Source organism: Carya illinoinensis, chromosome 9 (genome assembly GCF_018687715.1).
Source record: "Carya illinoinensis cultivar Pawnee chromosome 9, C.illinoinensisPawnee_v1, whole genome shotgun sequence".
Taxonomy (NCBI): Eukaryota; Viridiplantae; Streptophyta; class Magnoliopsida; order Fagales; family Juglandaceae; genus Carya; species Carya illinoinensis.
The window spans coordinates 15,685,786-15,712,639 of NC_056760.1; the positions used below are offsets into that span (position 1 = coordinate 15,685,786).

A 26,854-nucleotide genomic window follows, 5' to 3' on the forward strand; every position below is an offset into this window, starting at 1 on the left:
ATGTAGTATATAATATTAATCTTACAGAAAACATGAGGCTCCATAAGCGTAAAGATGGCGAGCTACACATATAGATCAGTCATGATGAACTAGGGTTTCTCAAGAAATTGAAATGAAACGTATCGACTTTGAAAGAAAAAGATTCGGTGGAGGTTTAGATAGTGAATTGAGTTGAGATGAGATAAGATAAAAGTTAAAAGTTGAATAAAATATTTTTAGAATATTATTTTTAATATTATTTTTATTTTAAAATTTTTATTTTTATTTATTATATTTTATTTGAAAGTTTGAAAAAATTATAATAATGAAATGAGATGCGTTGAAATAATTTTTAATCCAAACAACCTCCAAGAGGCATAAAATAAATGATATTAGGGTTAGAAAAAAGATATATTTAGGACTATTTAATTACACAAAAAAAAAGGATATTTATGTCTATTTAATTACATTATATAAATTAATTTGTAAACTAAAATTACAGTCAAAGTTGGATTTTATTGAGTTTGACTTGCACAACTTCGATTCAAATTGAAGTAGAAATAAAAGAGAGATGAAAATGTCAAATGTTTTTGTAAAATCTCAATAAATTGGTCTTTCTCCTCAAAGAATCACCAACTAACTTAACCATAATAAGATACTCTTCCTGAAATCAACCTGATGAGGTCATTTTTCTTCCTTTCTGCTGCTTCTCTTTCCTAGATATCAATCTTTGACATTCTTTCTTTTACAAGGAGTTAAAAGGTTTGTTTTGTAATATTTTTTGATAAATGATATTTACAGTCATAAATTATGTAATATTTAATATTTATTTTAAAAAATTGAGTAAATATGATATTTATTTAAATAATAGATTTTATTTTTTTTTAAAAAGAGTGTTCAACTCTTATCTAACTCGTGACTGTATTATTATTTTTTTTCTCAAAAATACCCTTATCTTAATCTATATATAAAATTTTATTCTATTTTATTTTTTGGGTAAAAAAAATTATTTATTATTTTCACAATTTCTCATTATTTGATCTTCTCTCATATCCAAAGATAAGAGTTACAATATTTAAAAAAGGTTTAAAAAAAGAAAAGAAAAGGGTGGGGGTGTAAGGGTAGAAAAGAGAGACACTGAGACCGAGAGAGTTTAGAGCGAGAAAGGGTTTTCGGGGCAAAGCCAGAAGGAGATCATATAGTGTGACCTTTTTCTTCTTCTTGCCGGCGCGGCGGAACGTAATCGCAGCTAGGTACGAACCGTATCGACCTTTTTCAGATCTGAGCGTTCCAGAGAGAGAGAAAGAGAGAGGGAGAGAGAAAGAGAGAATGAGTGGGAGAGGAGGAGGAGCAGGAGGAGGCGGTAATGGTGGGAAGGGAAATAATGGGGTATCGGCAATCCCGGCGGCGTCGAGGAAGATTGTGCAGAGCTTGAAGGAGATTGTGAATAACTGCACCGAGCTGGAGATCTATGCTGCTCTTAAAGACTGTAACATGGACCCCAACGAGGCCATTAATCGCCTCCTCGCCCAAGGTCCTATCTTTTCAATATCTATCTCCCTGCTTTGCAGTTTTATTTTCTAATTTTTATTATATATAGATATATTTGTTTTTAGGTTTTCAAAGGGGTAGTATTCTTCCTTTTCTTTTGTTTGTTACTGGGAAAAGGAGACTTTGAGCCTTTTGTTTTATGGGGTTCTGCTCTCTGGATAAGGAGAAGTTGTTCATTGACGGAGCCAAACCGCTGTATCAGCACGAGTCAATAATTTATTGTTCAGAAAAAATACCCTCTCTCCCTCACTCCTTCTATTTGGTCGAAGGGATGGAATTTAATCTACCATTCAAGATAAATCTCTATTCTTCTTGTGCGTTTTTAACAATGGTTTTTTCTTACTTGTAAGAAAACTAATGTTTTTTTTTTCTTTAGTTTACTAATGCTCCCCCTAAATTTTCCCTTTTCTTGAAAACTTGTGTTGTTCAGCCATGGTTTGGATCGTTTTTCGCTGTAATAACATGCATATCTGATTATTACCAAGTTTTTCTCTGGATATATATTTTTTTAAATAAGGAGGACTACCACCCATTTTGCTTTTTGATTCCATATGTTGGGGAATTTTATGGGCTTTCTCTTACTAGCATTGCGTCTTGTTAGAAGATTATGTTCCAATCTTGCTTTACTCGATTTAAATCATTGAGTAAATCTTTTTGTAAGAGAACATAAACTGAAGCAATGGTAGGGGTTGGAATAAAGTAATATATCAACTTCATTTTGAAATATTTACTGAATCATGTTACTCCCTTTCCCATTAGGCTTCATCTCGATCCATATGTGATATTGGGATTTTGATGTCTTATATCATTACAGTGGGATTTGGGAGGTTTGATGTCTTATAGCTTTACAGTGAGATTGGGGAGGTTGAGATTATTGCATTGTTGTTGATAACTATACCGGTTTCTCATGTTAAGTTATTTTCTGTGTAGATCCCTTTCATGAGGTGAAAAGCAAACGAGGAAAGAAAAAAGAGGTGGGTGCATGGGATCATACTTCTTGAAATCTGGAACACCCTCTTGCTTTGCTTCAGATTTTATACTGATGTCTTTCTGCACCGTAATGTTGTGCTAGTGTCATTGAGCTGTTAATGTTTTTATTTAAGACATGCTCAATGTGCTTAGGTTTTCACACTTATTGGGAGCTTGCTTTGGCTGATCAAGGAACTTTTAATCTTTCATTTAGTTGTCACCATGGTGGTTTGCATGGTTCTTGTTATTCTTGTTAACCAATCTTACTTCCATTGTGTCAGATTAAGGACCCAACAGATTCCAGATCTCGTGGTGCTAATAGTGCTTCAAATCGTGGCGGTAGGGGTGGCACAGACCGTCATGTTGGACGTGGTGGTTCCAACCAGTATGGCTTTACTGGTATGTGGATGCCACAAAGCAAATCCCATCACTTATTTTGTTGGAAATGGCTGTGAAACCATGTCAAAGATTCTCACTTTAAAAAATGTTTTTGGTCAGAGTCTGGAAGTTTACATGGTAAACCTGCCTACAAGAAAGAAAATGGAACACATGCTTATGCAGGTTCTTCACCTTCTGCATCCAGTATGGCAGGAAATAACATGAGTCGGCGACCTCCATTGTACAGGTTTGCCCGGTTATACCTCTAATTTGATTTGTCTCTTTTGCTTTTGACAATTGAGAATTAGCACATTGCAGCAAAATATTATGGGTTGTAATGATCATAATTGTTTCTCGATATAATGTAGTTTTTTATTAGAGAAGAAATGAAAAGGGCTTCTTCCTAGTGCGTGGAATGGGTACAAGAGAATTTTACCAAAAAAAGGAAGAAAGCTAGAGAAGATCTTAGATTGAAAAGGCTGCAAAAATGACCTAAAATCTCCCCACATCCTTTGGACATACAACTCAGTCGGCTTTTATCATATTATGCTTCTAGACATCATTACTGTCAAGGTTTTATCTTATATAGCTGTTCAAAGATGGGAAGATGCTATTTTGATACTATTTTGGGTGTATCCTTTTGTATACTTCCTGTGTCTTGGGTTGCACCTCCTTGGGCCTTCAATAAAACTTGCACTACTTATTGAAACACAAAAAAAAAAAAAAAAAAAAAGACCCCTTCTAATCTGACCTCCAAGGGAAACCCAACCCCTATGCCTTCTTGTAAACCTTGCTAATCATATTTTGCTCCAAATTTGTTATTCTTGTAGAGAGTTCATACCATTCTATTCACACCCATCCTATGTGGTGCTATGAAGGGGGTCATTATGCAGTTGCAAGTAACCTAGTACAATTGTTTCTCTATTGCCCATGGTCTTAGTACTTGTCAGAGTACCACTTAGTGGTCAAAGGGCATGCTTGAGATGAGTTGTATAATTAGACATCCTAGATTATCTAATGCTATACTGCTGATAAAAGCATTAGATTGCCTAATGCTATACACGAGTTTGATAGATGGGATCGTGTATTTTGGTTTAGGGTCATTGTGTCCGAATGGCCTTGCCCAGGTGAGGTTCAAAATCTTCAAATACTCACACACACACATCATGGAATCGGAGTCTTGAAGGTATGTATACATGTTATAGATTATGTTGAAATAGTATGTGGTTATTGTGTCTACTTTCACACATTCAAAAACCTCTCCTTCACATTTGTTTTCATGAGGTCACCTTGTAGAAATCTCTTGTTTCTATAGAACACCTTTGACTCGATTCTGCAACATATTTAATCTTTACAATGAAGAAGCCCCTTCAAATTTTTTTTTCTTGAAGTAATCTTATGGAAGCCTCTTGTTGAAATTCTCACTTTTTTTCATTATGTGCTCATCCAAAGATTAGTCTTCCTTCCGATCCCTTAAATCCAAAACTAGATATTCCTTGATAGCTTTTTTTTCCCTAACTCAACTCCTTAATAGACTCCTTATTCTACTTGATAAGGTCAAGATTTATTGCTTTCAGCTTCTCATCCAAAAAAAAAAAAAAAAAAAAATCCTTGAAGCTATAGCTACTCCAATAAATCTATCTACATAGTTTGTCTTCAACAACCACATGTTCTTAATTTTAACCGGTCCCCTTGCTTGATCAAGGCCACCACTTTCTAAAATGGTCAGGGAAAATGTCCGATATAGAATGAGGAATTCCTTGTTCTACATGTCATGAATGCTCCTAAAATCCAATGAAGCTAAATAATTTTCGATCATCGACATTGATGGAGGGCCTTGTAAAAGGATCAACACTTTGTCATTACTTGTGATAACCACTTGCACTCGAATCTTTTGCAATGGAAACTTTTATTTTTATTTTTATTTTACTTTATGCTAAAAAAGCATAGAGGGGCACAAGCCAAGTACACAGGAAGAATACAAAATGATACACCCAACCAGCAATAAGAAAAGTTCCTTAAATTCTACTAGCATGGAGAATTGGGAGCTGTTTGGGAAGTAATCCAAGTGTAGAGATTCTTGAAATTTATGGATTTTAATCAAGACATTTGAAGGTAGCATGCTTTCAAAGTTCTATGGGATTATTTTTTAATGTCAACGTATGACATTTGATTCCACGATCTTTGAGATTATGGTGGCAGGACCTAGTTCAATACGTATAGTAGAGAGAAATAGAAAGGGTGATGAAAGAATTGGTTCTGGGAGCTTCAATCATGAAGTGGCTGGAGAATACTTTGGAAGAGTGCATCTCCTGATGGAAAGGATTTTTATGCAACATTTTGTGCCAATAATAGTACTTTCCTTGCCTAGAAGAGTTCGAATTCTTATGGAAAATACCTATGATTAGTGGAATATGTAGTGGGAGAGTTATTCTTGAAGAAGCGGGGAGGGGGAAGGGGATGAAATTGACTAGCTTTGGAACTACATGAGGCCTGCTTCAACACAACTAATGGCGGAGAATGTGGCTCAAAAGAATTCAAAAATTGCAAACAAATGTTGTTGGGCTCTAAGAACGGATTTGCAAAGACATAATTGGAGGTACTCTTGTCTCCAAGTCTAGCAGCTGCCATTAGAGGAGATCATAATAGAGGGAAGGAGGCGTTGGGGGAGGGGTGGCTCAAGAGATAAAAGGGAAATGAAGTACAAGCAGGGGGGCAAGATTAGAAATGTAGAAAAAAGGAGATGACCGTTGGTCAGTCATGCCAGAAAAACGTGGTGCTGTTTGCCATGACCTTGAGGAAGGAATTCTTTGCTAGGGTGGGCTTAGCTTGGGTGATACTGAGAAGGTTGATTGATCTCTTGGCTTCATGGTAAAGGAGCCAATTTTGGCTTCGGCTGTGGCATTGAAGGTGGTTAGAGGTCAAGTGGTTTGTGATGCAACAACTTGGGATTATGGTGATAGGCATGCATCAAATTGGGCATTAAACGAGGCTAGGGAGGTCCAATGGTGCGTAGGGCTCTCATGTGAGGGTTTTGAAGACCAATTCATAGCTCTACTTGAATGTACCTTAGCAAAGGGTAGAGAGAGAGGCTTACCTGGTTGGTAAACTATGATGCAAGAGTAGGGAGTGCTAGTTGGGAAAGAACAAAGGGTCGGGCGACGAAGGTGGTTTATGAAGCTCAAAATTGTCTAATGGAATGTTAAGGGAGCTGAGCAAGTTGGAGAAATGCCTCAAAATTCAAAACCAACTTTGCGATTTGAAAGTTGACACTTGACATGCTATGTTTACAAGAGACAAAGTTGGAAACTTGAAAATTGTTGCTTTCGGAACAATGTTATTGGAGACTATAGAACTTTTGACTATGTTGACTCACAAGAAGTATGGTGGCTCCAATTCGTATGGTTTTTCTGTGGCTTCCTTTCGAGGAAAATTGGGAAGTGATCAAAGATGAAATGGAAAATTTGAAAAAGGCCTTAATGCAACCAAAAATTCTGTCATTCCAACAAAATCGGGTGTGGTAGAGGTTATAGACTCGTCCCATTTGCTTGGTTCGAAGGTCTAGGTGAATAAATTGAGCTTGGTGGTGGAAAAGATTATATCAAAACCCGAAAATGCCTTTGTAAGAGGCATGCATATTCTTGACTCCATGCTTATTGCTAATGAATGCTTGGATAGTAATCTTAAGGCGGGAGAGACGAGGCTTCAATGCAAGCTTGACATGGGAAAAGTTTACAATCAAGTTAATTGGAGATTCTTGGATCACATGCTTGAGAGATGTGGTTTTGGTGTGAAATGGTGTGCATGGATTAAACATTGTATCTCAACATACTTATCCAAAAATAAAACCATTACATCTCTACCGCTTGTTTTCTTATCTTGGTGAATGGCGCACCAATGGGCTTTTTAAAAGCTCCCAATGCTTGCAACGAGGTGATCCCTTAGCCCCCTAAATATTTCTTTTTGTAATGGAAGCTTTTAGCAAAGTGATTGCAGGTGTCGTGGAGGGTGGATTCCTATTTGGATTCTCAGCAGAGTCGGCCATTATTGGTACTACCAACATATCCCATCTTTTTTTTGCCAATGACAAACTCTTCTTTTGCCGTGGCTGTTATGATCGTATTCGAGCTTTGAGGGATCTCCTTTGCTTTGAAGTGGTTTCGAGATTGAAGGTGAGTCTAGCCAAATCAGTAGTTCTGGTGGGGAATGTTCCTAAAGTGGAGATTATGGATGGAATATCTTGACCTCCCTTTGGGTAGTTAGAAGAGGATGTACTTATCCAAAGTTGGTAGGGTCACACTTGTTAAAAGTACTCTCTCCAACTTGCCAACCTACTTCTTGTCTTTATTCCCGCTTCCCATTAAGGTGTTCCATTGCATGGAGAAACTTCAAACAAGATTTCCTATGGGGGGCCATGATATGTTCCTCGATTTTAGAAGGTGGATGGTAATCCAGAATTTACAGATTTTTAATAGGGGCCTTATTGGGTAAGTTGTTATGGAGATACCTGCAAGAAGGGGGGCTTTGTGGAGGACTGTCATAGAATCAAAGTATGTTGGGGCATGCTGAGGTTGGTGCTTGAATGAGGTGAGTGGGCCACATTGGGTGGGGCTTTGGAACCATATACATAGAGGATGGGATACATTTTTTTAGATATACCCGCTTTGTGGTGGGTGATGGGACCAAAATTAAATTTTTGCATGACATATGGTTTGGCAATAGGGTCCTGAAGGATGCTTATCAATAAATATTGCATGGATGTAGGATGCCTTGAGTGCCTGTCTTTTGGGCATATCCAATGCAATTCCCCATTGGAATGCCACCTTCTTTAGAGGTGTGCTCAAGATTGGGAAGTTGATGCCTTTTCAGAGTTCTAAAATTGTTTAGTCTACTAGTGACGTGTTAATCAAGATAAGATTTCTTGGCATCCCTCTGAGGTAGGGAAATTCATCGTATGTTCCTTTTACAAGAATGTTAGCTTGCATAACACAAGTCCATTCCAATGGAAGAGCATTTGGAAGATGAAGACTCCCCTAAAGGCAACCTATTTTGTATGGACTGCTGCCTTGGGGAATACTTTCACATTAGACAGCCTAAGGAAAAGCTGAATCATTGCCATGGATTGATGTTACATGTGCAAAAAGAGTGGGGAGTTCACTGAGCATCTACTACTTCATTGTGAGATTGCTATGACCCATGGAGTGACTTCTTTGCTAGAGTGGGACTTGCTTGTGAGATGCCAAGACACGTGATCGATTTCCTAGCTTCTTGGAGAGGCCCTTAAGGTAATTCATAGATTGCAGCAATGTGGAAGATGGTCCCCTTATGCTTATTGCGGTGTCGTTGGAGGGAGATAAATGAAAGAAGTTATGAAGATTGTGAGTGATCAATAGTCTGCTTAGAACTTTCTTTTTTAATACTTCATCCATTTGTCGACTGTAATTGATTTTAATGGCATGTCCTTTCATGAATTCCTTTTATAGTGGGATCACCATGCATGGTTGACACTGTTGTATATACCGTGTACTTCGTCTCTTGCCTATTCCTATTTCAATCATTTTTTTACCAATAAAAAAAAATTAAGACAATGCATGGTCTTGAAAATTTTGAACGTTGCATTATTGCCAAATGCATGACACTAAGCACAAAAAGATCATCCTCCAAACATCTGAATTTCTGTGACCACCACAAGGATTTCTTCAACATGCCTACAACTCCATCCTTTGAGGATGCAAGAGTCACGCCCCAAAGTTCTAAATATTAATGCCCACAAGCTTCTAGCCAATCACAATGTAGCAGAAAATGATCACTATTTTCCCCATTTTGCTGGCACATACAACTCAATGCTACTCCAATACTAGAATATGCCTTTTACACATTTCCATCATTAAAATCTTGCCTAAGGCAGCCCTCCCTGCAAAGAAGGTACTCTTAAAACATATTGTTTATCTAAATATACTTCTAGGAAAACGAGGAGCCAACTGGAGGGATAAGTACTTCAAAAAAGGACTTACTCTCGAAGTTGTCTTTTTCTATGAAATCCTGCATATTTGATCATCTTTGCCTTTTCTCCACCCAACAGAATACAACTGGTTGAAGGAATGGATATGTAGGTTAGAGAGGGTAATCAAAGTAGCCCAGCCGAATTTGCAACAAACTTTTGCAAGGGAATTTGACAACATTAAAATCAGCCTCCATGAATGAATACTTTTTTCCCTTGTTTTCGTAATTATTTTGTAATCAGTTCTTGACTCTTATAGTTAGCATACTTAATCAGCCTCCATGCATGCATACCTTTTACATCTATTTCCTTAATCAGTTATTGACTTTTATGGTTAGCATGTTTTTGGAGGCCTTAAGTATTTAACGAATTTAATTTATAAGAAAAGAAGATTTGCTTTTGCTTTCTAAAGTTGCTTGTTACTTCTACGGAGGCGTGCCTATTGAACATTGACCCTATGAACTGGTTTGCAGCATTTATTGAAGGTATGCTTGTTGCATATAGCAGGCATATATAGTATTTAAGACATTATTTCCCATATCTTGGAGGCTTGAATTTGTTGACATTATCTTGCAGATCTTGTTTCTTTAGGCAGCAAGTCAAAATGTTTGATAACCTGTAAAAGAAAGATTTTGTTTACACATTTAAGTTTCCTGCATTTTGGAGAACTTGAATTAACTCTGGACTTGTCCCTTGTGAGGGCTGATTTTATTAGGAAATAATATCTATTTGCAACGGTTAGCTTAGGTATTAAGATTTTTTTTGCAGCGAGTCTGTAGCCATGGAAAATAAGATGTCGACAGCGGACACAAGTGATATATCTTTATCGGCGCAGCCTTCTGGATTTCAGTCTCCCTGGTTGGGGGTGCCAGGTCATGTGTCAATGGCCGACATTGTAAAGATGGGTAGGCCACACAGCAAGGCTTCTAATGTGTCAAATCCCCATATTCAAAACAATATTTTGGCAACTTCTTCTGGGGCAATACTTCATGATTCACATTCATTGCAAGATCATGCTTCCAAGCTGTCGGACATAAATGCCGAGTCAGGACTTGCCACAAACCAGCACCTTCCTCCTGCTGATGAATGGCCTGCAATTGAGCAGCCACCAGCGACTACTGTGTCATCTGTTATAGGGGAACCTTCATACTCTGAGCCATATGCAGATCCATTGAATTTACCCTTGGGTAGAGGTAGTTTCCATACAAAGTCCCAGTTAGATGAGGTCCAGGTAGCAGAGGATTTGACTGTGGAGATGCTAAATGCAAGCCATGTTGGACCTCCTTCTGTGTCCAGTAGAAGTATGCATGAGGAGAATTCTGCAAGTGCATCTGTCTTTGATAATACGTCGTATAATGACATGAGTTCCTACCAGCCTCATAAGCATGCTTTGGAGCATAATGAAGGTGACAACAATGATATCAACGTTGCTTTGGCCTGTATTTCTTCTTTCCTTACACTTTTCACTGATATGCATATTTTCCTTGTAGATTTGTTTTTTAGTATTTGAAATGGCCATCCTTTTTTTCGTGGTTGTTTTGATGATTATTCTGAAAAACGAAGTCTAATTTTTCTGGAGATGCACACGCATGAATATGAACTACAGTATCTGTGTACCAGAAGCATTAGAACTTCTGTTGGAGTAATCAAGGAAGTTTGTTATTCGTAAACTTAATCCTAACATAATTCTACTGGATTAAGTGATTGGAAGGCTAACATTTTTTTTTTTCCCCTTTTTTCTTTGTTGTGACCTTGAAGTGAACAAGAATAGTCTTTATTAGAAATTCCTGAATGCTCCAGGAAAGATCATTGGAGGAGCTTAAACTTTTATTTTTCAGAACTTTTTGTAGATGGGCCATAGCTGTAGATTTTAATGGCATGGCCTTTCGAGATTTCCTTTCCTCTAATGTGCCCACTTAGGTGGGGCATCAGAGTTGTAATTCAGGCATTGCCATTTTTTTATCAATAAAATTATTTATTTATCAAAAAAAAAAAAAAGAAATTCCTGAATGCTTATTGGTTTTTGAAGAAATTAATGTCTTACAATTTGTTCTATGTTTTCAATATCAGCTGAAGATGATATTTCATCAGCGGCTGCCGACTTGCAGCACCTAAATTTACAGAAGGATGATCACGTAGCGCTACCTGAAGAGGATAACCCTCCTGTAATAATTCCAAATCACCTCCAACTCCATACATCAGACTGCTTAAACCTGAGCTTTGGGAGTTTTGGATCTGGCAACAGCGCTGCCTTTTCTGGTTCTGGGTCGTTTGCAACTAGGCCTTTGAAAAGTGACTTGGAGGAGACATCTACCGCACAAGATGTTTCATCAATTGGGCATTCAGAATCTAGGTAGGCCCTCCTTGTTGTGGTATCAACTATTTTAATCTGTTTTTTATATTTTTATTAACAAAAGCTTCTTGCAGGCAACCTGAGTATTTTGGGGATGAGCATATTGGAACCACTTCAGATGGAAATTTAGTTAATAGAAATGGTGGGAGCACTTCAAATTATGATTCTCCTTCTGTTTCACAGCCAGAGGTGTTGAAACAGCAGACCCCTGAAGTTGCTCAGGGGAATCAATATACATTCCCTTCATCTGCGCCTGATTTTACATACGAAAGCTCCCAACAATTCAATGCTGCATTTAGTCACCCACAGACTAGCTCGCAGATGCAGAATCTTGCTTCTTTCTCGAGTGTAATGGTAACAAGATAAACGGCTTAGTTGTGTCTTCAATATGCAATATTACTAGTTTTTGGAATGATGGTTTCATATAAACTTATGTTTGGTTGAGTACAACTTGTTGCCATTGAATCACTGAGTTGATATTGAAATAATTGGAGATCATTTGGTTTCTAGATAAAAACTTCTTTTCTGAAGGTCCTTTTTTGCTGATCAAATTATAAGATTTCAATTCCAATAAAATTTTCACATCTTCAAATTAATCATCGAGGAAACAACATGTGAGATTTTTACTATTTACCAAATTTATAGATGTTTGGTGAAAGATTGAGATGGAAACAGATTTACAATGCACCAAACTTTCTAAATGTCACATGGATATGCATGTCAAGATGATGAATATTTAGGCAAGTTGCTTTGCAAATAGGTCAATGACAAAGCTTTGTGAAAATAAACATGAATACCTTCTCTTTAATAATGTGGGCATATGTAATGTTCCTGATTGAGTCTACGAGGTGGTGACTGGGATCTCCCATAACTTGGAATGGAAAATATTTTGCTGTTTATAATGGTTTGCACTGATAGTAGCATTTATCAGTCTTCTTGGAGTATAGGTCCAGATGTGTCTTTGGCTTTCCTTAGTTCATTACATCTTGTGTGTGGTTGTCGGTCAAAAAACATGTACATATATATAGAGGGATTTTGTGGCATATAATTGAGAATTCCTTACAAATTTGCATTCTAAGTCATGGGTCATATTAGATTAATCTTTGCGTGCACTTGTTCAAAATGGTTGCTTATCACTTCATCCTGACTGATAAGTGAGGATAAAATGATGAGCTGGCTTATTAGACACATCTTATACAGTATTTGAAAGCAAATGATTGTGATACAAGAGGATTTAGGAAGTCTGGGTTTATGTCCAAAATGATTTAGGACACTTAAGTGGTTAGAAGCCTATAGTATTTAGAGTAATTTATTATTGTTTGTTTTGTAATTAGTACTTAGGATAATTCTAGACAAGAAATATGTAACAGAGGAATGAAAGAGGCACACGATGAAGGTTTTTTTTTTTTTTTTTTTGTCATTATTTACTGAAGTTGAATCCACTTTTATTCTTTATCTTTTTGAACTTATTATAATATAATAATTTGTTTCATCCATAATCTATCCATTTGTGCTGCTTCTTATGTGCTTTCTGTTGCTGCTTTGTTGTCCTATACGTGTATATACTACCCTGATCTTAGGTGAACAAGAAATTGAAGCACTTAACTGTTGTAGCTCACTTTATATATTGCTTCAACAGCAGGCATATACAAATTCATTGCCCGGCACTTTGCTGGCTTCAACCGCTCAGACTGCAAGGGAGGATCTTCAGTACTCACCCTTTCCTGTGACACTAGCAATGCCCACAAAATACGGCAATGTGGCTTCTAACAGTGGTCCAACCATTTCCATGCCAGAGGTGCGCCTCTGCTCTGGCCTATTGTACTGAATTTTTTACAGTTAGGCTGCTTAATGACAGTGAGCACCCATGTTCTATGGGAGTTTAAATTTGAAGTCAACAGACTATAGGATTTAAGTATCTATCTAAAATGAGAATCTAGAAAATGATGCTTGTTCAGGCTTTCAGGTATAAAGTCCTTTATTTTGCCACTTTTATCTTGAGCATCCATGATGTTCTCCACTTTGACAAGGCTTGAAGAATAGGTATAACTTATTTAACCTTTCTTTTTCCAAGCTGAGATTCATTGTGTGATGCTGAAGTTGGATCTTTGTGTCACTGTATTAACAAGGCAAATCTTCAGTGCATGTCATCACAATTTCTATGTGGAGTGCAGTTTAAGTTGATGAGGGATATGTAACAACCCAAGAAAGCGCTAACAACCTGCTCTATAGCCTGAAAAAGAATAGTCAATTTGAATTTTCCTTATAATCACTTGTAAAGTTTAGTTTTACCTAGCACGTAGCCAATGTGGGACTTAGCACCCGTGAATGCTATTATAACTTGCTCCACATGTGTTATTCATATTCCCAATGTAGGATTAGGAATTACAAACTTTCCCTCTTAAATTCTTGACGTTCTCATTAGAGCCATGTCACATAATGCTCTAGTATCATATGGTTGGCCTTGCTAAATGGCTCTGTGCCATATGTAACGACCTAGGAAAGTGCTAGCCGCATGTGTTATAACATCCTCATTAGAGCCATGTCATGTAATGCTCTAGTATCATATGGTTGTCCTTGCTAGATGGCTCTGGTACCATATCTAACGACCTAGGAAAGTGCTAGCGCATGTGTTACAACCCCAAAAAGATTAGTCAATTTGAAGCCTTCCTCAAGATCACTTATAAAGCCCAATTTGACTCAGAGTAGTCAATGTAGGACTTAGCATCCATGACTACCTAATATGACTTGCTCTGTGGGCTATTCATATTCCTAATGTTGGATGGGTGTTATAGGATAATATTGGTCATAAGCTTTCTTGTGTTAGGCCTGGCATCACTGCTTCATGCGCGCACATGCACACCTGCATTAGTTAATCAATAGAAGAAATATCAGGGCACATAATTGTTTCTGTAATCATTACTAGCTGATTTGACGTTTTTAAAGAAGCTAATGTTTGTTCAATAATGTAGTATTATCCATAAATACTACCCATAAACAAGTAATGGAATTTGTGTCAGGAAAACAATGTAATTCAATAACCTCAGGAAGAGTTAGGTGTGCAATTTTCTTCTGATCATTATCTTCGTTCTGTGCAGAGTTTGGGAGCTGGTAGTATGTCTACACCTCTGCCTAATCCACAGACACTGCCTGGTGCCAGCGTTGCCACAGGACCTGCTCTTCCGCAACACCTTGCTGTGCACCCTTATTCCCAACCTAATCTTCCTTTAGGACATTTTGCCAACATGATTGGCTATCCATTCATGCCTCAGAACTACACGTATATGCCCTCAGCTTTTCAGCAAGCATTTGCTGGTAACAACACTTACCATCAGTCGCTGGCCACAGTGCTACCACAATATAAAAACAGTGTTTCTGTCAGCAGTTTGCCTCAGTCTGCTGCTATTGCCTCTGGGTATGCATTTGGGAGTTCAACCAGCATTCCTGGGGGAAACTTTCCTTTGAATCCACCTGCTGTACCTACAGGCACAACTGTTGGGTATGATGATGTTAGTTCTCAGTACAAGGACAGTAATCATTTGATCTCACTTCAGCAGGTGATTTCTTTACTGGGCTCTGGAAAAACCATGAAACGAAATGCTTACCTTTGGTTCTTTTATTAAACACTCTGGATGTCACATCTGAAAATGATATTTTCGTTAAAATGATTGCAAAGTAGAAAAATTAACTTGGAAAGGTGTTTTAAAAAGGCATGGTAATCGATCTAGAGGGATAATTTGCATGCTGCATGAAAAGCCACCAGTTGTGTCTTAAAACGGTTTTTAGTCTCTGTATGTGTCTTCTGAATCTCAATTCGCTCATTTACCCTTGTGCGTTCAGCAGAGTGACAATTCAGCCATGTGGGTTCACGGGCCTGGTTCCCGAACAGTTTCTGCACTTCCAAGCACATATTACAGCTTCCAAGGGCAGAATCAGCAGCCCAGTGGGTATCGGCAAGCACAGCAGCCATCACAACATTTTGGTGCTCTTGGGTACCCAAATTTCTATCATTCTCAAACTGGGTTATCAATGGAACATCAGCAGCAAAACCAAAGGGATGCAGCCCTTAGTGGCTCCCAAGGTCAACCATCTAAGCAGTCTCAACAGATATGGCAAAACAGTTACTAATCTCTTCAGTGACCTCCTGGTTTTTCGGGGTCTTGTAATGAGTGTGAAAAAAAGGCCAATCACAGGCATTCCACGGCCTAATAATTCAATGTTTCATTAGTTGGTCTGAAGAGACCTCGACTGGCTGCTGCCCTGTGCCATTGAGGTTGTATTCTACTTATTTATGTCTTTTTGCTTATGTTTTAACTTAGGAAGACCGCTTGCTAATTTGAGTTAGAGGACAAAGTCGATTCTCTCACTTGTTTTTGTGTTCTCTGTCTTAGTGGAAAGTTTTATTACTATTATTCCCTCTGTTTCCTGCAACTTGTTAGTCCACATCTTTCTTTGGGTTAATCCATCAAGTCATGTGGCAAATATGACGTGTCAGGAAATTAAAAAACGACACGTCATCCTTATTGCACAACAATTTTTAGTTAAAACGTTGAACATTAAAATTTTTTTAATAAACAACTCAGTTTAGATAATTTTTTTTTTAAAAATATGTTTAATTAAAAACCATTAATTTAACAAAAAGTTGCAAATTGCAAAATTTTAAAATCTTAAGTGCAAATGTTGAGTTGGGAAAATCAATGAACAACCGGCCGGACGGGTGAGAGTTCTTGTTTTACACCAGCAAATAAGGAGTTGACTAATATGAGTTGTAGCAAATTAAACAATAGGCTAGATGTAGGGAATCATTTTTTTTTTCCTTGAAAGTACGTCCCAGCCCTCTGTCTGTGTCTCCTCCTCCTCACACCTCCGTCGGCCTACTCCCCCCAACCCTCTCTACAAAATCTATCATTCACAATGTAATATTACACCTCCAAAAATTTGCAACAGAGATCAGAAATTAATAATTGAAAATTTACAACCAAAAATTTAATATTACACCTCTAAAATTCATCCTTTTGAGATTAAAACAATGTTTAATTGAACTCAGATTTCATAACTTTTCTAGACGAATACATTTCAATTTCCAGTCCAATAATATTCCATTGGGTTAATCTGAACTACTCTTTGTATTTGTCTCCGATTTCTTTATTTTTGAGTGAAAGGATATGAGCCCATCTCTTCATGTTGGTGGCCGGCCAGTTACTTTTTCACTCTTGTTTTCAAATCACTCTTCATTCGCTCCCATTTCAAGCATCAAAGCTGTTGTCCTATTTCAACTTCACATTCACTGGCATAGATTTCAATGCATCTCAAAATAACAACCACAACCCAGTTTAATATATAGAATAAATGAATAAAAAACTTCAACCACAACCCAGTTATTTTGCTAAAATCAAAGCGGGGATCGATCGAGTTACAGGTAACCTTCTTTCTTTCAATCCATAAATAAACCCACCAATAAATCGTGGATTAATGAATCATAATCACATACTCTACAAAAATGGGTCTATAATCCTTTGATTCTATTCTTTTTTATTTTTTTCTTTAATTTATATAGATTTTAAATATTATTTTTACACGGATATCATCATTGATGAGGGGACATATTTTAAATGAATTTATAAATTAATCACTTTGAATGAAATTTTACTTAAACTTGACATGATTGGTATGACTAATATGATAACTCTAAAATGGAAAAAAAATTATGTTTTTCTTGCTTTAAACAACTAGGTGCATTATTATGGACTTCAAAAACAAGATTCCTATTAACTTTATCTTTTTGGACCCATAGGGATATTATTGTATCATCTTACCTAAGCATGTAGCATCATTTTGTACACATAGGGTCGATATTAGTAATCCTTAGTAGTGAATTGTTTATAAATAATAATAAAATAATAATCTCAGCCTGCTTCACTTATCAAACACAACCTTAATGTCACAATTAGAGACTCATGTTCATAAAAAAAATATGGTGGTTTCACATTATTTTGATGAAAAATTATAATATCAAATCGGTGTGCAAAGCATTAAAATTTTGATTTGAAGATAAGTATTAAAAATTTGAATTTTACTAATCAAATTTTACCATTTAAATGACATGAATGGTGTATTCTACACATCGACGCTAGAGTAGAATAGCTTAATTTCTAATAGATTTATTTTAATATAAACAAATTTCCAATTTATTTGAACTTCTTTAATAAATAAGAGATAAGTAGATAAAGCAAGAGTGGTTTTTCAAATAATATAACGATATTAAAATATTGTTGTGATAATTTAATTATATTTCTTATAAACCAACCAGAGCAGAACGGCTGTCCGCCTTAACAAGTTTAATTTGATCGTCGTAACAATTAATAGCGAGTAGCTAAACTGATTCTAGCACTGAACCTTCTTTGCTTGCCACGGCCAACTGTGCATGTTTGCTTAACACCTACTCTCTCTGGAAATTCGTTCACTTTCCCCAGAACCTTCATTCTCTGGTAATCGCGTTCCCTTATTCCTTCCTATTTTAATCTTTCGTAGTCATTTATTTATTTATAATCCTTGGCTAGCTGCCTTTTTTTTTTTTTTTGCTTTTTAATAATGCACTTGATTTGCGTTGGCTTTATTCGTTTGCATGCTTACTTAGGCTCTATCTTGTTCAACTTTACCTATCAGATAGTGTGCTTATGATGTTGGGCGGATACATTTTTCATAAGGACAATTCTATAAACCGAGATGAGGAGAAATTTAGATATCTGATGATCGAAAACAAGAGCGGATAGAATTCCGAGAATGGTTGAAAAAAGTATGTTCAAAAAGTTGTGTAGTTGAGGACCCTTGTTTCCATTTTACATGTCCCTGGACAATTTCCGGCGGTGAGAAATATGTTTTTTTCTTTGAAGTTGTTAAATGTGAATTAAATGATGGTGGTGGAAAATAAGCAATTCTTGAAGAGCCATTGAGTTTTTGACTTCTGTTGAAATGGTGAAATATTTTTTAAATGTTTTGAAGTTTTGTTTCCCACACAAGCTTTCAAGCTATTAACTTGGGATGGTCATCAGTCTTAGGCTCAACAATTCGCGAGAGAAACAGATTGTCACTGCTCCGACCCAGGGTTTGATGTTTGATGAAGAGATTGTTGAGGTTGTCCCACATCAGTTGTGGAAGGGGCTGATGGTTAGTTTATAAATATAAAGAAAAGTCTCACCTCTTGAAGTAGCTTGTTGAGAGGTCTAGACCACCCAACATCTCTTGCAGCTAACCTTTATTGTCTCCCAAGTTATGCTACCATATTTGACTTCTCAAGATGTCAACACGAGCTTCACAGATGTTAGCCTTAATAAAGCTGTTACAGAAAATAGATGCTCGCGAGCTTCTTATTTTGTGTGAATGGCAGATAAAGGGCTGATTGATATTTTTTATTCCTTGTGTCCTGTCCACCGAACGTCAAGAGAATATAGATGTTATCTGATGGTTTCATTTTCTATATTTGCGTAGATGGAACGCATGAAGAGTGACACGAGCGACAACACTTCTACTTCCCCTGGCAATAAAATGAAGAAACCAGGAGGCCATAAAAATTATTCTAATAAAGATGACAATGCGCAAAATGATCTTTGGACAGATGGGCTCATTTGTGCTTTTGAATTCGTCCGGGGTCCAAAAAAATCAATTCATTCAAGATCTGGTTCGAAAATCCCATCACGATGGCAAGTGGATGGTGAAGATTTCAAGATGCAGGTGCCTGCAAATGGAAAAGCCGAGTCTTCTTCCCCGACAATAGATGGGAACAAACTATTAGAGTTGTATTCCTTAAAAGAACTCAGAAGCAATGAGACTTCTTCTTTTGATGACTACAAATATGTTCAGACCCATCAATCAAGCCAATGCCAGGGTATAGAAAGACTTGAAGGTAGTCATTGGGTACCAATTGGCTGGGCTAGAATTTCAGAACTTGTTAAAGATGTGCAAGTGGATGCTGAACTGTCCTTGCCGGAGTTTGAGTCCATAGATGATGACCTAACTGTTGCGGATCTAGCAGCTCCCTATTGGGAACGTCCAGTAGGGCCCACATGGTGGTGCCATGTGTGTGCAGATCACCCCTCGGTTCAGGCATGGCTCAGCAATTCTCAGCTGTTACATCCGGCTGTAAGTTTAGCTCTAAGAGATGAAAGTCTCCTAATTAGCGACAGGATGAAACACCTTTTGTATGAGGTAGATTTCTTTACAAGTATAAGAAATTTCCAATTTTATTCGTATGACTAGTTTCATGGATTACACAACATATATTTCGAGTCGCATGTAGCACATGATCATTGACCTGAAGCTATGATAGGTATCGAGAGTCTCATGCAGATAAAGAGTGCTGAACTATTAATAACCACTTACATTTCTGGTCTGCTGGTTTTTTGTCTTTCTTTTAATAATCAAGGGTGTTATCTCTTGTATACAACCTGTGTACTATGGCTGCCTCTGCACTTTTAGTGAAATAAGTTTACTTAAAAAAAAATTTATACTTCCATGCAAGGGGAAGCTAAATATGAATGCTGTATCTAGATATGTGAGTGTGTGATTGAACCTTGGATAAAAGTGTATGTTAAATAATTAGAATATATATTGTCAATCAGTTGCACAAAGTCCTATGTAAAGCACAATACCAGTAGTCTGCAGATTTCTCTGTTGTTATCTTGCCCTACCAACTCTGACAAATTTGCCCTCTTTTTCCCTTTTCATTGGTAAGTAGACACACAACCCTTGGGCTATGGGGGAGGAAATCTCGCTTGAACTAGATCTCATCAGTTTTTTTAACTATGAACTTGTTACGTTACTTTCACATCCTCTTCTGCCGCTTAGTAGATAAATTTGTTTTATTCTCTTTTCTCTTTTTTACTTGTCCATCATGTATTTCCCAAAACAAATGAAAGCAACCTAACTTGATATCTATGAAGTAATGCTAAAATTGGAAATAAAATTGAGCAAGAAAGAAGATGTAGAAGTTAACACCACCTTAAAAATTTCACACTCAGAGTAATGCTTCCGTAAGCTTTATATCCATATTTACATGGAGTTTTTCTATATAGTAACAGCACAAACGAGAAAAAAGTAATATTGAGAATTCAAATGATCTTTTTGACAGAAACCTCTTATAGCCAAAATGCTAATGCTCAAATGATAACACTTCTAGCCATATGCCCAAGCCATCTGGGTCTAAACTTTGAATACTCAAATGTGTGATTGCTCTTATGATGACATGATGACATTGATGAGCTATTAATCATCAAAAGAATGTCATAGCTAAATTAAATTACTGATTGTGTTGCTGAACTCAGGAAGTCAGGTCTAGTTGACATGTGCAATTGCAGTACTGACCATCAATAATTGCTTCATTCTTTGTCGACAATCCCTCCCACCCTTGCACTAGATCACATATAAGGAAATTGAGATGGCTTATAGGGATTGCACTAGATCATTTTTTGATCAGTGAAACAAATAATTGTAATTTCTTCAATGTTCAAAAGTTCATGAATTGTGGTGTACAAACTTTTCCGAAACTCTGATTGTGTTGGATTCTTTATTGTGCTTTGTACTGTTATTCAGGTCCCAGTTAGAGTTGCTGGGGGGCTGTTATTCGAGCTCTTGGGACAATCAGTTGGTGTTCCTTTTGTTGATGAGGATGACATCCCCATTGTTCTTCGGTCTTGGCAAGCACAAAACTTCCTAATAACAGCATTGCACTTAAAGGGAAATGTTTCCAAAACAAATGTGTTGGGTATCACAGAAGTTCAGGTTGTTCACTCTTGAAATAAAGATATGTTTAACTGGCTCAAGGTTTATGGTTTGAAACAGGGATTGATTTACACCCAAGAGAGGGGGAACAAAGTTAATAAATTGTCACCAACTTTTCTACTTCTTTGCAGAAAGATCCCCAAGCTTTTGAAAAATTATATACATATCAATCCAAACAAATTTGTTCCATTTGGCCCTTCCCATTAAAATATGATAAGCTTTCCCTGATTGCAAACGTGCAGAACTTTACTTTTTACTCCATTTTTGCATCATTGATTTAGTGTGTTAGTGTGTTGCTTTTGTATAGGAGCTGCTTTCTTCTGGAGGTTATAATACACCAAGAACAGTGCATGAAGTCATTGCACATTTGGCTTGCCGCCTTACTCAATGGGATGATAGGTAATAATAATATTGCTAGATTACTACTTTAATAATGCATGGACATTTATGTAGATTCATGTATTCAATTTTTACTGCTTCTAGGGGTTGGCTCAAGTGGTAAGGGCCTTGGTTTTGGTGGTATATTCCCATCAGGTCTAAGGTTCGAACCCTTAGGTGCAAACAATTTCTAGGGGCCACGTCCCATTGGTGAAAAGCCAATGATTTACCTGATCTGTGTGATGGGGATGCATTACACGGGTCCAGGATTTAACCAGGTTAAATATATCTTGCGTTTGCACGGTCTCTGGGATTCCTCATCATTAACGATATCTTGTGAGTTGTGTGAAATGTCTCCATTTCCACCCTTTTCTTTCTAGCTATATTGTCACATACATTGGTAATTGACATGAGTGGCATGATGTGTACAAAAGAAATTGACATGTATTATGGTTCATGAAATACTCTTCTAAGTTTGCTGTCTGTTGATATAATCCATTTAATCTTTTATCGATTTCCGTGCGAAGAAGTACTTCAATGCTCCTTGACATGAGGCCAAACTCTTTGTTTTGATCTTGGCAGAGGTTTTGCAATTTTCTACTGGTTTTTATGATCTTCTAATTTACTAAACTTTTGTTTTGTCTTTGGATTGGGACTGCTAATGTAAATATACAACTGAAAATACAATTTATTGGCATTAATTGATATAATGTTTTTGGTAGATCTGTAAGCAATACATCCCATTGGGGGCTTGTTTGTATTCCATTTAGTCCTGGTCCTATTAAATGTGGAAGAGAATCTACCTTAGTTTACAAATGAAAAACAAATTCAGGACTTTATCCCATACTAAAGGTAACCTATTCTATGAATAAAACTTCTTGATTACGTATAAAAAAAAAAACAAAAAAAAATCTGTCTCTTCTCCGTTTGTCCAGTCCCATATCTCTCAAAATCTTGATTAATGCATTGATGTCCATCTTCTTTTCTGTTCTCAAATTGGGTTGATGTTGTGTCTTCAAGGATGATGAACTTGTAGTTAACATGTGAATTCCAAGAGTACCAGATAAAATATAATAGTAGAAGTAGACTTTATGCAATGATGATGTTTGAGACAAGTGGTAAGCCTTGGTCTCGGGGGTATGCTCCCCTGATGTCTAACGTTTAAACCTTGGGATGCAAACAGTTTTTAGAGGCCACTGACGCTCAGTGAAAAAGCCGCTGATTTACCTGGTCCATATTATGTGGGCTAGTTACATGGGTATGGGGTTTGGCTGGGTAAAAAGACATGTTGCGTTCGCACAGTCTCCAGAGTTCCTTATCATAAAAAAAAGAATCGAGAGCATTCGCTCCCTCTCTCACTACACACACACACATGTCCTCATGCATATTCACACATGTGCCCAGTATTATTGAAGTGCGTTGAGGCAGACACATGTAAAATTAGTTATTGCCATTCAAATTGCTCCTCTTTCACTATATGATATTTGTTAAATCTGTCAGTTTTCCTATATCAATAGTTTAGTCATATTTCTGTTTCATCATGCATAATGTCATAATAATTTTTGTAATTGTGTGGCTTTGATTTATGTTTTTTGTTTTGTTTTATAGGCTATTTCGTAAAGACATATTTGGGGCAGCAGACGAGATTGAATTGAAGTTCATGAACAGGTTTTGTTACCTCTATATTTTCAAAATATTCTTTGCCCAACGTTTGAAGTACTACAATGTTGACCTACAATTTACTCTATGAATAGGAGAAACCAAGAAGATGTGCAACTCTTTAGTGTAATTCTCAACCAAGAAATCAGAAAGTTATCGAGACAGGTATGTTACTTCTCCTTGCTAGAATAGAGACGCTGAAAATTATCCATGAGTATGCCAGCTCGTATATGATATTTATAGAATTCTATGTCCTAACTGCTAAGTGAGTAATAAAGTTAGATGAATTCTATGAAGTGACCCTTTCACTTATTTTCCTACTTCTTTCTTTGTGATGGCAGTTAATATATTATTACTTTTTTCAAATAAATAATGAATACATTACAATGAGTACCAAGTATGCCCCATAATGCCATAGAACAGAAATAAACAAAAGTTAAAACAGGGCATTAAAATATAGTAAAACAAAGGGTACAGAACCAATCTTTCTAATGAACCACAAATAAAAATTCTATAGTCCTAGCAAATTAGAAGAAGAGTTATATGAGATTTGAAAAATCACTGGACCAGAATTTAGGGGGATATGCCCAGCCAAGCTTAAGAGAAATCTCCATTTTTCCTTGCATTTTTTACCTCTTTTCTTTAGGATAATCGGAATCAAACATCTGAGTAGACAACTATGGATTAAATTTTTTCACCTTTTGGATTCCTATAATGTATCCTTGAATGCTATCCAGCCTATGGGGTACAGACAGGCAGTCCAAGCAACTTTTAAGTAGAACCGCTTTAAGTTTTCTCTCTTTTCAAATGGTAGAATTTGGCTGATTGCTGGAGTTTATGTTGAATATTCAAAATCCCATCCTGTAACCTGAGACTGAAGCCACAGAAAGAAAGTTGACCTTTCCAAGAGTTTACGCATGGATCATCTATCTAAGAAACCATATTGTTGTGGAAGGCTTATAGATCATGGAGAATGGGATTGGATGGGAATGGTGATACTCCTCCAGAAATACTCTGGTGGAGAGAGAGGCAGAGAGAGTGTTTGTGTTTAGCATGTTATATGCTAGTTTTGATGGTGAGTCAGATTAAGATATATCTGATTGTTAATTGCTGATTCTTATGTGGATTTCTACTACCATTAGGGGCTTGGTTTTAACGTCCATGTGAAATTACGGGCATTAGTTGTCATTTGCATTATTTTCCGTCTGATGATTTCTTCTTGCCGTATTAAAAAAAAAGAATTATTCTCGACTCAATACCATTTAAAAAATACGCAAATGACTTGTCAAAAAAGAAATTTTGGAAATTGGGAAAAGTCAACTTTATGTGTTGGCTCCATATTTCTTGAACCTTCAATTACTGTCTAATTTCTATTTGACAGTCTTGTGAGGTTGCACAGCCACTGAATTTTATATGTACGAAGACTGCAATCTATAATTTTGCAATTCTGATGACAGGTGATCAGAGTGAAGTGGTCACTTCATGCAAGAGAAGAGATTGTGTTTGAACTTCTCCAACATTTTAGAGGAAATGTGGCAAGAAGCTTGTTAGAGGGAATAAGAAAAAGTACAAGAGAAATGATTGAGGATCAAGAAGCCGTTCGTGGCCGCCTGTTTACCATTCAAGATGTGATGCAAAGTACTGTTCGTGCATGGCTGCAGGTTTGTGTAAATGAACAAAACCAAAATCTACAGTGAATATTTTAGAGCTGGGTAATAGTTAATTTGGCCACTCATTTCATCTATCTTCCTATATTAACATAAGTTTTCATCTTTGAGAAATATCAATTCAGGATAAAAGCCTTCGAGTAACCCATAATCTTGCTGTTTTTGGGGGCTGTGGCCTTATTCTTTCTATCATCACTGGGCTATTCGGGATCAATGTTGACGGAATCCCTGGATCAGAGAGTACACCATATGCATTTGGTTTATTTGCAGCGATCCTCTTCTTCTTGGGATTTCTACTGATTGTAGTTGGACTGGTTTATCTTGGGTTGAAGAGGCCTATTAAGGGGGAGCAGGTTGAAGTCAGGATATTGGAGCTTGAAGAGTTGGTTAAGATGTTCCAGCATGAGGCAGAGACTCATGCCCAAGTTCGTACAAGATTTTCTCGGAATAACTTGCCCCCAACTGCTGGTGACGCATTAGATGATGTGTATTATCTTCCCATACATTGACTATATGCTTGTTCTATACATTCTGCACCATTGGGCAGTGGCCAGGCTCCTGACCCAGAAAAAAAAAGAGTGATTCATCTTGCTGGTTGTACTACTAATTTTTGCAAGTTAGACTGGTTTAGAAAAGATAGTGAAGGATCATGGAGAAGACGATGGATGTGATACCCGAATGTTAGAATGTAATCTTTAACGACTACTAAGAGAATTTGTAATTTGTATTTAAGACTTGAAACTATTATTCAAATTTTGATGTGGTTTACTTGATTCAAAGCTCTCATTGGCCGATAAAGACATGTATAGCTGTACATAAAAATTGGGTAGGTTTGGGGTATGGGATGAGATATAAAATTCTCATCTTATCTTATCTTATCTTATCTTATCTTATCATTATAACTTTCTTATATTTCCATATAAAATATAATAAACATTTCAACTTTTTTAATATTAAAAAAATAATATTTTAAACTTTCATCTAAAACAAAAATTTCTCATCTCACTCCTCAAACCTGTCAACGGGTTTAAAGTAAGGCAAAGATAGGCGAATCAATTATGTTTTGTAATAATTAATGAACATTTAAGATTGTCTAAAATTGTAATGGATCAAAATAAGTCATATTGCCCAACTACGATTTACAATTGTAATGAATAAAAAAGAATAATACTAGATATAATTTTGAAGTTTGCAAACTATGTTATGTGCATTTCATTTGAAAAAAAAAGGGGAGATCCATCATTAAAATAATAATTTTTTTCTTCTAGTTCTTAGGTTTATTCACTTTTAGATGCTTCCATTTGGCTGTCAATCATGTACTATTGTGTGTGCCATGATGGTGTATCGTTAAGTTTGCTCTATTTATTTTGTTGACTGTACTCTGTTGCTACAAGAAAAGAACCAACATTATTATTATATTTGTTTAATAAATATAACATATATAATAAAGAAAGATAGTAGAGAAATTACTTGATATGTTGGATCTTCAAACATATAACAAAACTTCTCCCATTCGTTTGGTGGCATGTTTTGGAAAGAGTTTGATGCGCCTCTGTTGCATTATTAAACTTTTAATAGTGTGCATGTCATCTATTTTTGTACCTCCAAAACGCATTGCTCATCAACCGTTACTCAATTCTCTCATCGGCTAAAATTAAATTCAAACTCATTCTTGAAATAGTGCGAAACGATTAATCCAAAAATAAACTAATTATAAATTAAGTATTATTTTAATAAAATTGTTTTCTAAGTAACTTCCTCACTAGGCTACGAGTTTTGATGTAATCTTTCACGTCTTGGTGAACCTTAGCCTAGAAGGATGTAACCATGTGTGTATATGTCTAGGTTAGGGTACTAACAAAGGAGGTAAGCCAAGTTGTCGGATCCCAAGAGCTACCGGTGTGATTATCAAGAATATTAACTTTAATTTTTCCCGCTTTCCATACTTTTTCTTTACAAACAACTCTACTAACACCTCTATCTTGATGATGGCTTACAACAGCTATACAATAGAGTATATACTATAGTTTAGTATTTTATTTTTAAGACACTATTACTTAAATCATAATATAAACCCTTCTAGTTTCACAAATAACATACATTGTTCTGGGTTTGCTGATGTTGGCCACCATCAGTGGCAGA

The 26,854-nt window shown here is 36.5% G+C and overlaps 2 protein-coding genes across 3 annotated transcripts; both read left to right on the forward strand.

The window, feature by feature from the left end:
* The first annotated feature begins 1,086 nt into the window (after positions 1-1,086).
* Positions 1,087-15,643, forward strand: LOC122275625. Of its 2 annotated transcripts, none has more exons than XM_043084762.1 (10): positions 1,087-1,513; positions 2,461-2,504; positions 2,781-2,898; positions 2,998-3,124; positions 9,647-10,317; positions 10,949-11,231; positions 11,306-11,585; positions 12,871-13,029; positions 14,330-14,788; positions 15,072-15,643. In XM_043084762.1, the coding sequence occupies exons 1-10, from the start codon at positions 1,309-1,311 to the stop codon at positions 15,357-15,359; spliced, it is 2,634 nt and encodes an 877-aa protein (XP_042940696.1). In that variant the 5' UTR covers positions 1,087-1,308; the 3' UTR covers positions 15,360-15,643. The 2 variants fall into 2 exon arrangements, with proteins under 2 accessions (XP_042940696.1, XP_042940697.1); XM_043084763.1 differs by having other exon boundaries at positions 1,088-1,513; positions 9,647-10,284.
* Positions 15,644-17,649: 2,006 nt separating this feature from the next.
* On the forward strand, positions 17,650-25,457 carry LOC122275308. Its single transcript, XM_043084315.1, has 9 exons — positions 17,650-17,719; positions 18,284-18,398; positions 18,720-19,436; positions 20,820-21,008; positions 21,316-21,407; positions 22,995-23,054; positions 23,141-23,210; positions 24,503-24,706; positions 24,838-25,457. Exons 2-9 carry the CDS (start codon positions 18,342-18,344, stop codon positions 25,219-25,221), a joined length of 1,773 nt encoding a protein of 590 aa, XP_042940249.1. The 5' UTR covers positions 17,650-17,719; positions 18,284-18,341; the 3' UTR covers positions 25,222-25,457.
* The last annotated feature ends 1,397 nt before the right edge of the window (positions 25,458-26,854 follow it).